Source organism: Homalodisca vitripennis, chromosome 5 (genome assembly GCF_021130785.1).
Source record: "Homalodisca vitripennis isolate AUS2020 chromosome 5, UT_GWSS_2.1, whole genome shotgun sequence".
NCBI lineage: Eukaryota > Metazoa > Arthropoda > Insecta > Hemiptera > Cicadellidae > Homalodisca > Homalodisca vitripennis.
Genome location: NC_060211.1, coordinates 91,989,079 through 92,002,816, shown reverse-complemented (window position 1 = coordinate 92,002,816; position 13,738 = coordinate 91,989,079). Strand labels below are relative to the sequence as shown.

Below are 13,738 nucleotides of genomic sequence, written 5' to 3'. Positions count from 1 at the left end.
TTGTGTTACTTATTCAACATATGGTATGGTAGAGAGATTTACAAACTGTGACTTGTGACTGAACTGATATTGCAAAGCAGTACAGTTTTACGTAGGAAAAAATGAACTAATTGACTTGATTCTAGCATTCCATTGGACCAGTCTGTTTAGAGGATGGAGTTAATTGTCTATTGTTTAGGTACCACTTAAGCTTAGCAATTCACATAATCAAGATTTCATTACTAACTGTAAAACTTGAGTGTTTGGTTCACACATTTATTGTACGATTCCTAGTATTTTTTCTACACTATCTATCCAATTTTAAGATCACAAGTAATTACGTCTACACTGATCAGTTTATCTCTACACGGTATCTTTATTATTGCACTGTGGGCTTACATTGGTAAACCGTGTTATCCTTTTGATAATGGTGATTTACAGGTGAGTCTAATATAGGTGTTAGTAGATTTTAACTTTCAAAGTTCTATTCAGCATTATGTTTTGTTGACTAATGTGATCAAAAGAAATGTGAGTCACAAGAACGTTTTTAATGGTTTTTTTATAATAGGTACTGTTATAATTATTGTTAAAAGTCTGTTTATGTGTAATGACGTTAAATTGTAAAGTCTAAACGGTTATGTGAAAATAATATAAAGTCAATATTAGTTTTGGATAAAATTCTACGAAATCAAATAAGTGAACTGGTCTGTTAAATCTGAAACACTCAAAGTGGATCACAAGTTTCAATGTGTGTTATGTGTTTTTGAAATTGCTCCAAAAGTAAATAATTTTGATAGAAATTAAATGCAGTTTTGATGTGTGAAATGAAATTAATTTACAGGTATGTTTACTTTACTAGCATTAAACTATTGACCTCAGTGGCGTAACTAGGACTTGGTTTTAGGGGGATAAATCTGATTGAAAAGCACACCACACCGGACAGTATGGCATAAATCTAAATATATATGAGTTTGGTAGTAATTAGGTAGACCTAATTCAAGATAATATAAGTAAGAGCTGCATTTCATACAAGTTTGATTGGTGTTTATATGATTTATTCACTGAAATTTTACAGTCAGTAATGAAATCTTTGATTATGTGAATTACTACTAAGTTTTTGGTACCTAAACAATAGACCAATTAACTCCGTTCCTCTAAACAGACTAGTCCAATGGAATACTAAATCAAGTAATTTATTCAATTTTTTCTTATGGCGGGAGTGCTGATGGCCAAGTGGTCTAAGACGTTTGGAATTTGAGTTTGAGTTAGAGATAGTGCAGGTTCGGATCCTGTTTGTGACTGTTGCACTTTTTATCAGTTCCATCGACCTTGCACTGAGAGCCCATGATAATTACAAATGGAATCTCCAAGCAATGGACCAGACACAAGTACAATCTTTTTGAGAACTGAGAAAACCATTGGGGGAAGGCGATCCATTTTGCACTGAAAATGATTAAGCATATAATAATTGATCATCCCTAGACTGAACCAGGGAAATAGGATGATGTAACGAACAGAGATTGGAAAGCAAAGGCATAAGTTACATCAGGTTTAATATTTATTCATACTATTCTTTTCAGTTTTTTAAAGTAGAGGCTGATTCCTCTTTTTAATCGGAGGAAAGGTGCCCAAATTCGGACCCCCATTTGTTTTTATATTGTAAAATATATAAATTATTGAAAAAACCTGTTTTAAAAAACTATGTAATATTTACTTTACTAATGTCGTGTACTATTTGTAATTTATTTATGCCAAAAATATATATAAGTTACAGGAGTAAATACAAAAATTGTGTAAACCTTACACTTCAGTGAAATTTCAAAAAGGTTGCCTAAACTGGACCCCTGGGTAAAATGACAAAAAAACTTAATTTACTGAACTAGGAAAGGGAATAAAACTGAAAATCAATTGCAAAACGGTTTGACAGAAAAGTTTTTTTTTTATTTGAACATTTTTTTAACGTAGAAAAATTGAAAATGTGGAAAATTCAAGGTTGGGAAAATGTACATTGGGTTCAGTGAATAGGTTGTAGATTAATTAAAGGCAAAAATCACTAGATATAAATGTCCTTATCAGCTCCTGCGCAATCTACATGGGCCCACATAGAACACATGATACACATTACCCAGAGTTCTCCTTTATTGTCCTCTGAAAACTTTCTGTCGCAAAACATACAAGCCGCGTCGTCTTCTTTGGCTGGAATTACACCAGGAGGTACCTGCGAGTTCTGAATTTCCGGATGAGACACTCTCATCTGCTTCACTGCCGGATACTTTTTCATCCCGTTCATCAAAAGAAAAGACGTTTCTTAACCAGTTTGTTTTCCTTTCTTTTCCGGTTCCCCCGACATCCTCCAGTAATACGGTTCTTTGCCTTTGCCTTTGCTGTGCTTCCTTCTCTTCTTTAGCTTTTTTGGCCTCCTCTAATTTGAGTTTTATAAGGAGTAGAAGTAATGACTGTAGACTTGCAGCTTTCGTCCTCTATTTGACGTTCTTTTCTTGACTTGTGGAAGTTGGGGTTATTCAAATGGGCTGATCTGACAAGATGTGGCAGGGCTCATCTCGAGTTCTTCATCCGGCAAAGGAAGATAACCAACTACTGAACTTGTTGATGCTGATGGCCTATTTTAAATCGATCTCTTGAAAACCACCTTGTTCATTCGATAGTACTTTGGTTCTGATTTATTGGTGGGCTTAGGTTTGTGCCTTTAGGTTTATTTTTCTTCAATACAGCTTCATAAAAGAGGAATCTCTTTGTTTGTTAGCTTCTTCGTATGTTATTCAGCGTCCGAGAAATATTGTTTTGTTCAATGGCCATATCCCAGTTACTTTAAAAACCATTGATATCGCTACTTCAGCTCTCTGACATTTGATGTAATGCTTTACCAAATAACTCCATCACATCAAACGCGGTGACAGGACGTTGGTTAATTCTGAGCCACTGTCTTTATTTCATCACTGTAATGGATTTTCAGAGGACCCATGAAGGTCTTGTCCAACGGCTGGAGTTTATGAGAGCAGTGGGGAGGCAGAGAAAGAATGTCACATGATTGTTCTTTTGCCAGTCAATTAAATCTATGTTTTGGTGTGGCTAAAGTTGCCCATCCAGCAACAAGAGCACAGGTTTTTTCTTTGTGGGATTGGAGAACTTAATGAAATGTCGAAACCACTCTGTGAAAGATTTGTCTGAATCCATCCTGAAGGATGTGTGGAAAAGATAGTTCCAGCTGGAGCTCCTTTTGTAAGTTGTTCACCACTCATGTTTTTTTCTAGGGAAAACTACCAACGGGGGCACAAAAGAACCACTAGCACTCATGCAAGCTACAACAGTGATTAGGGGCTTCACGCTCTCCTGAAGTCAAGGAAGCAACCTGTTTTTTCCCCCTTAGAACCTACAAACCTTTGCTACTTTTGATTGATCAACGGTTATTCCGCTCTCGTCAACATTATATAATTCTATCAGGAGTAAATTTTTTCCTTCTCATAAACTTCATCCAAAAGGCCAAAAAACATCTCAACATTTTCCTTGCTAAACCCAAGAGCCCTGCTATAAGAAGTCCCAGTTTGGCTTTTCTTTCTGATAACTTAGACTTGTGCCTTTGTAGAAAAGACGTACCCATTTTTTCCCTGCAATTTCATTTTTGAAAGGGTGTGCGATTTGATTTCTTTCTGCCAATTGGACAGCGATTCTTCGGAGATCAGCACGAGTAAGACCAAAAAATGATGCCTCTCCATCGCAAGACAGTAAGTAACTAGCTCCTCTTCAATATCTTTACTCAAAACAGTTGGCCTACCCCTCTTTACTTTTACTGCCTCTTCAGATGTGCCGTACTTAACATTAGATAATCTTATAAGAGTAGTTTTGGGCACATTGAAGTGTTTACTAGCCTTTTTCCATCCCATATTTTTTTTTACGAACTGCGTCTATTGCTTTTTATCATGTCAGATTCATTCCATTTTCGCTGGGCTATTATTTTCCCCATTCTTCTTTTTAATCTGAAAACACAATACAATAAGGAATATAATCTAGAAAAAAATAACTAGGCCGTATTTTTAAAATAAAATATCACACGTTATGCAGGGGGTCACAGTTTAGGCAACTGTTGGGGTCCGTTTTAGGCACCTCATTTCTGAATTTTTAAAACGCCATATTTAATTAAAAAAATATCCCATGGAAATAAATTACATGGTTACGTGATTCCTTCAACATTACCATTTAAGAATATATAAGGGTTGTAAGGCTTACCTGTCACTTATCGCGTCCAACTAAAAAAAAACTGAGCACTCACAAAAACTTTTAGTATTGCAAAAACACGTAATGGCCGACTGTCAAGAAAGCAACTGGAGCAGGTGACGCTAGCGCTCTTCTACTTTGTGGTGGAACCTTGCACTAGTATTTTAAAAACTGTTTGTTGCTAGGTTTCAGCACTCATCAGAGACAATAACCATGGGGGTTCCACATTAAGGCAGGGGTCCGTATTTGGGTACTTTCCTCTACTGTTATAATTATTGTTAAAAGTCTGTTTATGTGTAATGACGTTAAATTGTAAAGTCTAAACGGTTATGTGAAAATAATATAAAGTCAATATTAGTTTTGGATAAAATTCTACGAAATCAAAATAAGTGAATTGGTCTGTTAAATCTGAAACACTCAAAGTGGATCACAAGTTTCAATGTGTGTTATGTGTTTTTGAAATTGCTCCAAAAGCAAATAATTTTGATAGAAATTAAATGCAATTTTGATGTGTGAAATGAAATTAATTTACAGGTATGTTTTACTTTACTAGTATTAAACTATTGACCTCAGTGGCGTAACTAGGACTTGGTTTTAGGGGGATAAATCTGATTGAAAAGCACACCACAACCGGACAGTATGGCATAAATCTAAATATATATGAGTTTGTAGTAATTAGGTAGACCTAATTCAAGATAATATAAGTAAAGCTGCATTTCATACAAGTTTGATTGATGTTATACGATTTATTCACTCAAATTTTACAGTCAGTAATGAAATCTTGATTATGTGAATTACTAAGTTTAAGTGGTACATAAACAATAGACAATTAACTCCGTCCTCTAAACAGACTAGTCCAATGGAATACTAGAATCAAGTAATTTAGTTCAATTTTTTCTTATGGCGGGAGTGCTGATGGCCGAGTGGTCTAAGACGTTGGAATTTGAGTTTGAGTTAGAGATAGTGCAGGTTCGGATCCTGTTTGTGACCGTTGCACTTTTTATCAGTTCCATCGACCTTGTACTGAGAGCCCATGATAATTACAAATGGAATCTCCAAGCAATGGACCAGACACAAGTACAATCTTTTTGAGAACTGAGAAAACCATTGGGGGAAGGCGATCCATTTTGCACTGAAAATGATTAAGCATATAATAATTGATCATTCCTAGACTGAACCAGGGAAATAGGATGATGTAACGAACAGAGATTGAAAAGCAAAGGCATAAGTTACATCAGGTTTATATTTATTCATACTATTCTTTTCAGTTTTTAAAGTAGAGGCTGATTCCTCTTTTTAGCCTTATTCTGCCCGTCCTCATGGGCCACTGGCCTGTGCAAGGGTATTATGAAACAGAAAAAGGGGAAGAGTCAGTACAGTGAAAGGTTGACAGTGATATAGAGCAACAGTCCCAGACACGATTCGAACCAGTGCTATCTCCAACTCAGTCTCAGAACTCGGCTCTCTCAAGAACAAATACTGAGAAACAAAAGACATCAAGCCTGATGGCTCATAAAGCAGGAATATGTCCTTTAAATGAATTATTCTCATGATAAATGTTTAGGTAATAGGACTTTTGTGGGTATTAGCCATTGTTTCACCATGTTTGTGCCTTTGAAAAAGAATATGTGTATGTGGCCTCTTTTATACTGCAGTGAATTTGTGTGCATAGCTGCAGGTAACATCTGGTAAATTATACATATGTATAAAAATATAAATAAAAAAAACATTTTAATGCTTCTATAATCTTGAATAGAGAGTGAAAATTATGAGTTTTTGAATGGTTACAGATAAGTAATATGAAGGGTAAAGGAAATTAGAACTGATTCCTCTTATTCCAAATTAATCATTAGAGTTTAGATAAGTATAGTTTAACAATTATCAAGGATTAATAAATAATCATACAGATAAAGTTAAGTAAGATAACTTTAATTCACATTATTTAGATATATGATATTACTATGACAATAGGATATTGCATATGGTACTTTATCCTATAATATGAGCCAATTATGCAGAATGGATCTGGATATCTAGTAACCCGAGAACCATATATGGGTATTTGTTTTGTTAGGTTTTGTCTTTTAGATTTGGAATTTTTGTCTCATAAATCAGTTAGCATAATTCTATACCCCAGCAAATTTTAACATTGGGTTTATGGGTAGCCATGTTACCAACAAGAAAAATGTTGAATAAACAATTGGTTAAACAGACTTAAATCTAATACTCTAAAAAAAAAGTCAAAGTGTAGCTCAGTTACCAGGTATTCTATATATTTGGCTTCAACCATTAAAATATGGATTTTAGCCAAAAATTTTATGACCTAATTTCTTACCTTCTTTATTTTCAAGAACAATGAAGATGGTAATCTATATAAATAAAAATGAAATGTTGCTCACTGGTAAGTGCATCACTAAATTACAATATGACCAATTTGGGTATATTTTTGTTTTAAAACGTTCTAATTAATCAAAATTATGTTATTACAGAAAGAAAAGTTGAAAAAGTTAGAACTACTGTTTATAACAATTTGAAAGTTGCCACAGATGAAAAAGAAATGTTTTTGAGATGTAGTAGGTACACTAGTGTGGATGACTCCAGTGACAAATTCAAAACATTTAGTGTATTCTGGATATCATTTTAAAATTGCTATAAAATTCAATTTAATGAACAAAATTGTAAATATCTGGATATAAGATACCAGGTATTTTGTTTCTTTAACATTGTGGCACTGATACCTTTTGCACCGATGAGAGATACAATACTGATTAGGTATATAGAAATTACATCAGTTATTGATGTAATTTCTAGACTGAACCAAGTAAATAGAATAATGTAATGAATATAGATCAGAAAGAAAGGACTTATACAGTACTTTATTGTATCAAAATTACAGTTATTCATATTTTCCCAGAATGAAAACCGAGTGTACAAACAAACTGGGTGGTTTTATCTTACTTGTCCTTTTTAAGACAAAAAGATGAGAAACCTCTCATTTTACTTGGGACTGAAAGAACCGTTGCACTTACTTCCAGAGTGAGAAGATATTCAGGGTGGTTAAGACTGAGAGTTGAGGGTAGGGGTCGCCTCCTGTCAAGATCCATGAGGAGGATGATGGGCACTGTATCTCAGTCATGTCACCTTTAAAGAGAGGGAGGCTAGCTCTGTACCAGCCTCTCCAGTCAAAGCGGACAGGGAACAGCACTTCCTCTTGTTTAGGCTAGCATCAGCCTTTTAATACTAAGGCAGCTCCACCCACTCCAACAGTCATCTCCAACAGTAGACTAGACCTATCGATGCACTCTTCCATCCCAATATCTTGACATTTGCAGTTAGTAATGTGCCACTTCTTAACATCCATAGAGCTACCCACATATGTGACATCAGGTATTGGTGTATTCAGTGAAGGTTCAATTGGAAGGTAAAAACCAGCCAGAAGTGAACCCTCCTGGGGCAGCCAGGTGGCCTGCAAAACAGACAAACGTTCCCTTCTAAGGAATTTATCTCAATATTATATTAATATTATAGCTGAGATAGGTTTATGTTTATGCTTTTATCACACAAAAAATGAGTAATTGTGTTGAGTTCACATAGACAATGAAATACCATGTACCTTAAATATGCCTACCTGTGTTTCAAAATGGTTCTGTGGCTCCATAATAAGTACTTCTTACTAAGAATGTTAGGGATCCCTCTTCAATGGCCTAAAACAGTTTAAGTTATCAATCAAATATCATTGGATTTTGCTTGTACATTCATATTTTACTGGTGATATTGGTTGAACTTCAGGGCTCCAAAACACTGACATTTAAAACTAAACTTTAAAACGCATTTGGAAATAGGAATGCCTCCTACCAATGACCGTCACTTATCTCAGGAGTGCTATGCCTTTAAGAAAGGACATGTTTACGACATCCTAGTTATTCATTAGCAAATTGTACGTGAAGCTGGGGATTACAGCTAGTTTTCTATACTGATAGTAGTTGTTAAAAATAAACAATATACACTTTAAAGTACATCTGTAAAACTGATCCATTAATATATGACAATATCCTGATAGTATTATAAATGCAGAAGTGAATTTGTTATTCTTTCGTAAATTATTCAACCAATTGTACTGAAATTTTACATTATGTATTCATGGCATCCCTGATTAAGATTATTCTTATTTGAAAAATCCATCTTGTTCTCTGAAGTTGCATTACAGCAAACGAATATTAATAATTGAAAGAGCCTGTAAAACATAATCAACTGTTCTGTGTAAACATTGTATCATGACAGCACAACCATATGTTTAATTAATTTTAACCACTATTTTCAATTTGTTAAAATTTATAGTTTGAAAGCATAGAGTAAGCTTCTATTAACAACACTTCTTATCTCAACCTTTTCTGCAACCACTGTTGAGTACAGATTAAGAAAATATACAGATAATAAATTTTAAAGTTTTTTTTTTTTAAATATACTTTTAACTTACATTTTAACAAATATTAAATATGAAGTGCTTAGACAGTACTAAATGCAGATATCAAAGACAAAGTTACTATTTAACTTTTACTATAAATTTAAAGGCTGTTATAAAACCCATTTAAGTTGTCTTTTGACAGATGTAGGCTTCTCAAACCTGTCTGTGTATATACAGGGTGTTTGAAAAGTATGGGTACGGCTTAATATTTACAAAACCATAAGAGATAACATCTATAAACTTTGCACAGTGTCATATGGCTATGTAAACTATTTTTCCTTGCTATTACCATGACATGCCAACCATGGGGGGACGGCCCACAGAGGAAAACATGGAAATCTTAAATTGAAGCGTGGGTCGAGTGATACCTCATTTGAAAGAGCTCACTTAGTAGAGTTGAATGCCGCAAACCGCATCTCAAAAGGTTTATCCAATCAGAAATGGCGGGTTGTTTTAGGTACACATTGTGAAGTACATTATGCGCTGCCATTTCTGACTGGATCGTCGTATTCTGATGCGGTTGGCGGCGTTTCACTCTACTAACCAATGTGTTTTCACTGACTTTTTTTAATTAGCAAATTATGTCATAAATTTATAACACAATAAATAAAACACAATAAATACCGATGTTTTCCTCTGTGGTTGGCATGTCATGGTAATAGCAAGAAAAAATAGTTTACATAGCCATATGACACTGTGCAAAGTTTATAAATGTTATCTCCTATGGTTTTTTAAATATTAAGCCGTACCCATACTTTTCAAACTCTTGTTTAAATACTCTATACAATAATATACTCAGAGACCAGAGTAAATTACAATGGTCATAAATATAAACTTCTTGACATACTTTTTGAAAGCCAATCTCAAAATTGGTATCAGAAATATAATTCAATACAAACAGAAGTGCTCATACACGTGCAAAACCTACAAAATTGTGTTTGAAGCCACAGGTAACTGCTAGTACTTCATAAATTTCAAAATATTGATTTTAACATAAACTAATTCTTATTGACAGGGCTGAGATAAATTGTAATCTCTCTAGCTTTGGCCACAGTAATACACTACTATCTCCAACTGTCACTTGGATTCATCTGCGACCGCCATTCATATTTTGGAATTGTTCTCACTCAGGAGCTAGTCACCCAGTGTGTTATCATATTGTAAGAAATTTGCTAGATCCAAAATTTAAAAACCAATGTTGAGCTCTTTGAAAAAGTCAGTCAGTACGTTTTGAAAACTTAGCTCTTTCCTGCAGCAATAAACAAATTGATTACTAAGATGTTAAGACTAAAAATTGTATTGTGAGAATTAGCGATATAAGTCTTCAATTTTTAGTTTCTAAAAACGTAATGACTTTATTATGTATGATCAGGCTAATACCCCTGATATGTGTGGCTCTGAAGTTTCACACAATACAAGGAGATGTGTTCACCTCAATACCTCGGATGAGACAACTCTATCTCACAGAGGGGAAACTGCTGGATTCTCTCCAAGCTTCTATACAGTATCATCAGGCCAAACTGGATATGCTAGTTCAGTAAGTTTGACTGATATTTAATTCATGAAGGTTTAAAACCGATTTAAGTTTAAATGTATATAGTTAATGAAGACGAACATGCTTAAAAACATTTTTAACTTTTATTCAGTACATTTAAGAGTGATCTGGGTTAAAGTTTTATTGGAATGAATACTTTTTTGTTTAGCAGTCTTTATCATAAAATAATAAGGCTATTGCAATTTGTATGAATTTAATAATAACCATGGAACAGTAGAATTATTTCTTAAGTTAAATTAAAATAGTAAAATATTTCTTTAGATCTTTTACAGAAACCATCAAAACAACAGTAGTTAAGAAAAATTAAACATTGAACCAATGCTCTCAAACACACACAACAAAGCCAATTTTGAGGTATCTAATATTCAATATTTCTCTTCTTTCATCAATACTGTTACAATGAGTTATCCATAATGGAGTTACCGTTTAAAATTGTTTACACCTCTCCAAAAGCGGAAAAATGTAGTTGTGAGTAAATAATGTGTAGTAACCATTTTAAAGATCTTGATATAAGGAGAAGATTGGTGAAATTAAACATCCAACATAAGATCCAGTTGAAATTAAAATTTTACCTTTGTTTAAATAGTATCTATATTGCACAGAAGAATCTGAAATTGATTTTCTTAATATCATTGCTTGTAGACAAATAAGACCATCAAGACTTTTAATTGGAAATACTATTCAGCAGGTCATCATTTTAAAACTTTCTGAATTGCTTCCACCCCATGTTTTTTGGGAGTGGGTTATTTTGAAATCCATCAATAACGAGATGTTATTATATATATTACCAAAGGAGATATGAACATGTTAACTATTCTAAAGTTAACCTGGGAAGTTGGAACTTTTCAGATCTTTGTTATATACAGGGTGTCTATTTTTTTATGGGCTACTATTGTGGTCTTGTAAACCATAAATCTAACAGCACACTTTAAATGAGGAAACTTTTATTAATTTTAAAGACATTTAAATGTATAGATTTCAAGTTTTTTAACTGCCGCCATGTCTGCATGTTGTTGTGGATAAAAGAAGGAAAGATTTCTAGCACAACTTTTTTTTACTATTCATAAAAATTCAATTTCAATAGTAAGACAATTATAATGTTTTTGCCTGCACCAATAAATTAAGAAGATCTAACTTATTATCCGTCATCAACATAGACAGAGACTGAAGATAGAAACATACTCATATTATGATTTACACTTAGTTTCACATGATCCCTGTGAAGCACATGAAGTGCATCTGAGTTAGTAATCTTGAATTTGAATGTATCGGTAGACATTGTCATAAAAAAACTACCTATTTTACTAAGGTAATTCTAAACAATCTTAAGTAAAAACTAAAATTGAATGTTTCTGTACCATCACATCATTTTCTCCTACACTATGTAGGAGGGAGAAAGTAAAAACATCTGCATGATAGTAGCATAATAAATCCTTGAATAGTTTGGAGTGATAGAAGCTGACTGTTATAGGCAACACAAAAAAATCTTGAGCCAAAGAACAAGAGATGGTGACACAAGAGAGTATCTGGATCATCCAGTGGATGGGTTTTCGCTCATCAAGCGTCTTTCTAGAGATTGGCCTCTCATTATGAACATTATGGCAGGGAACCATAGTGAGTGAACTCATACTTTTCTGTGTAAAATACTGCATACATACAAACTTAGGTAAAATTATTGTAATGGCACTAATACCAATAACTCAACTCAAAGTATTGTTATTTTCTATCTTAAAAATTATTTCCAGACAATACAAAGAGTGTTGCTTGTGCAAAAGGATGATACAATTTTGTAAAAATTGACTGAACTGGTACCATTCATGTTTATTAGCAGTGGCGAATTTCATTTTCTAGGCCCCTAAGCTCAAAAATTTGTTTGTGAGTTTTGTGAATATTGTTCCATAAAAATGTAACAAATATATTAAGTTTGTAATTCTGATGAAAAATATTCTAATTGAATTTAAAACATTGTACAATAAAATACATTATGTTTTGATAACCGAATAGTGAGAAAATTATTAGTGCATAGCAAAGTAAATAATATAAATCACTCACTACACATGACAATAAAACAAAAACGTCTAGGCATGCAGCCTAGTTGTCTTATTGGTAAAGCCATATTATTTACCACATATTTATTAAGAGTTCATGTTATTTACTTAACAATACATTATATAAATGGTGCTTATTCTGTATTTTAAAGTAAATAAACAGAGATAATTAATTTTCCATATAGAGAACTTAATATATAGTTATATGTTACTCAATAGTTTGAGTCCTAAAACCTATAAGTATATCATTTAGATAGTGTTTTTTGTTTTAAAAAAAACAGAAAATCATCACAGAAGTTTTCGATACACACCAATTTTTAATCTTAATAACCAATAATGTAGTCCTAATTTGGCAATATAAGTAAAATAGAAACTATACTTTCTAAAGTTTCTGTGAAATATTGATACAGTATTTTAAGAATTGCATCCAAGACGTAAATAATAAATTCTATAAAAATATTGATCAATCAAGTATTAGAGAATGGTGCTCTTGCCCTGAGTAATGTTGTGCATAGGTTTCCGCAGCAGTTACATAGAAACACCCACCCAATACCATAAGATTTCAAAATAGACAATAGACAATAGACAATAGACAAACTCTTTATTAACAAAAACATCAAGAATTGCAATGGCGTCAAGTTTTACAAAGTTGGTTCTTTATCTGCCATCCTGTTCTTCTCCTTTTCCAGTTCATGAACTCATCCATGGAGTAGAATGGTCGGGCCGGCCAGCCATCTGGTTAGTTTGGTCTTCAATGTATTTCCTTGTAGCATTTTTATGTCCTCCGGAAGGTGGTTGAATAGTCTCCTGCCAATGTAGGATGGTTTTCCCTCGTAAACAGAGCAGTGCGGTGTTGTGGCAGGTGGAAGTTTAAAGCTTGGCGCGTGTTATAGTTGTGAAGGTTGTGGCCTCGTTGTAACTCCTCTTTGACAGCATGCATTATGACCTCTCTAATGTAAAGGCTAATGATCGTTAAGACACCTTCATGAATGAAGGCGTCTCTGCAGCTTTCCCTTGGACCGAGACCTGACATAATTCTGACTGCTCTTTTCTGTAACAGTAGGATTCTTTTTACGTTTCCTGCTGTTGTGCCTCCCCAGACCACGAGACCGTATCTCAGGTGTGACTCGATCAGAGCATAGTAGGCGATCCTTGTAAGTTGCGTCATCACTGGCACTTTTTACTCTTTTTAAGATGTATAAACATGTGTTCAGTTTTTTTGAGAGTGTGTCAAGGTGATTGTTCCATGATAGGTTGTTATCAATGGTCATCCTGAGGAATTTGGTTTGGCTTTTCCATTGATACATCAGGCAGTGCGGGAACGTCCCTCTCGTCTCCTTCCAAAAGCCAGTTGTTTGGTCTTTTCAGTGTTGACAACCAGATCGTTTTCGTGGCAGTATTGGTATGCTAAGTTTAGCGCAGTATAGGAGTTGACTGCCATATTGTTAGGTGTTGACT

At 33.9% G+C, this 13,738-nt stretch overlaps 1 protein-coding gene across 5 annotated transcripts in view; it reads left to right on the top strand.

Moving 5' to 3' along the window:
* Positions 1-228: 228 nt before the first annotated feature.
* LOC124362509 (prolyl 4-hydroxylase subunit alpha-2-like) overlaps positions 229-13,738 on the top strand; it is a 30,154-nt gene continuing 16,644 nt past the window's right edge. Inside the window, exons 1-3 of one of the 5 annotated variants that reach the window (XM_046817077.1) lie at positions 229-420; positions 10,050-10,214; positions 11,704-11,846. In XM_046817077.1, coding sequence (XP_046673033.1) covers positions 407-420; positions 10,050-10,214; positions 11,704-11,846 — 322 coding nt within the window. In that variant the 5' untranslated portion in view covers positions 229-406. The other 4 variants (XM_046817078.1, XM_046817076.1, XM_046817074.1 and 1 more) reach the window with 4 other exon arrangements.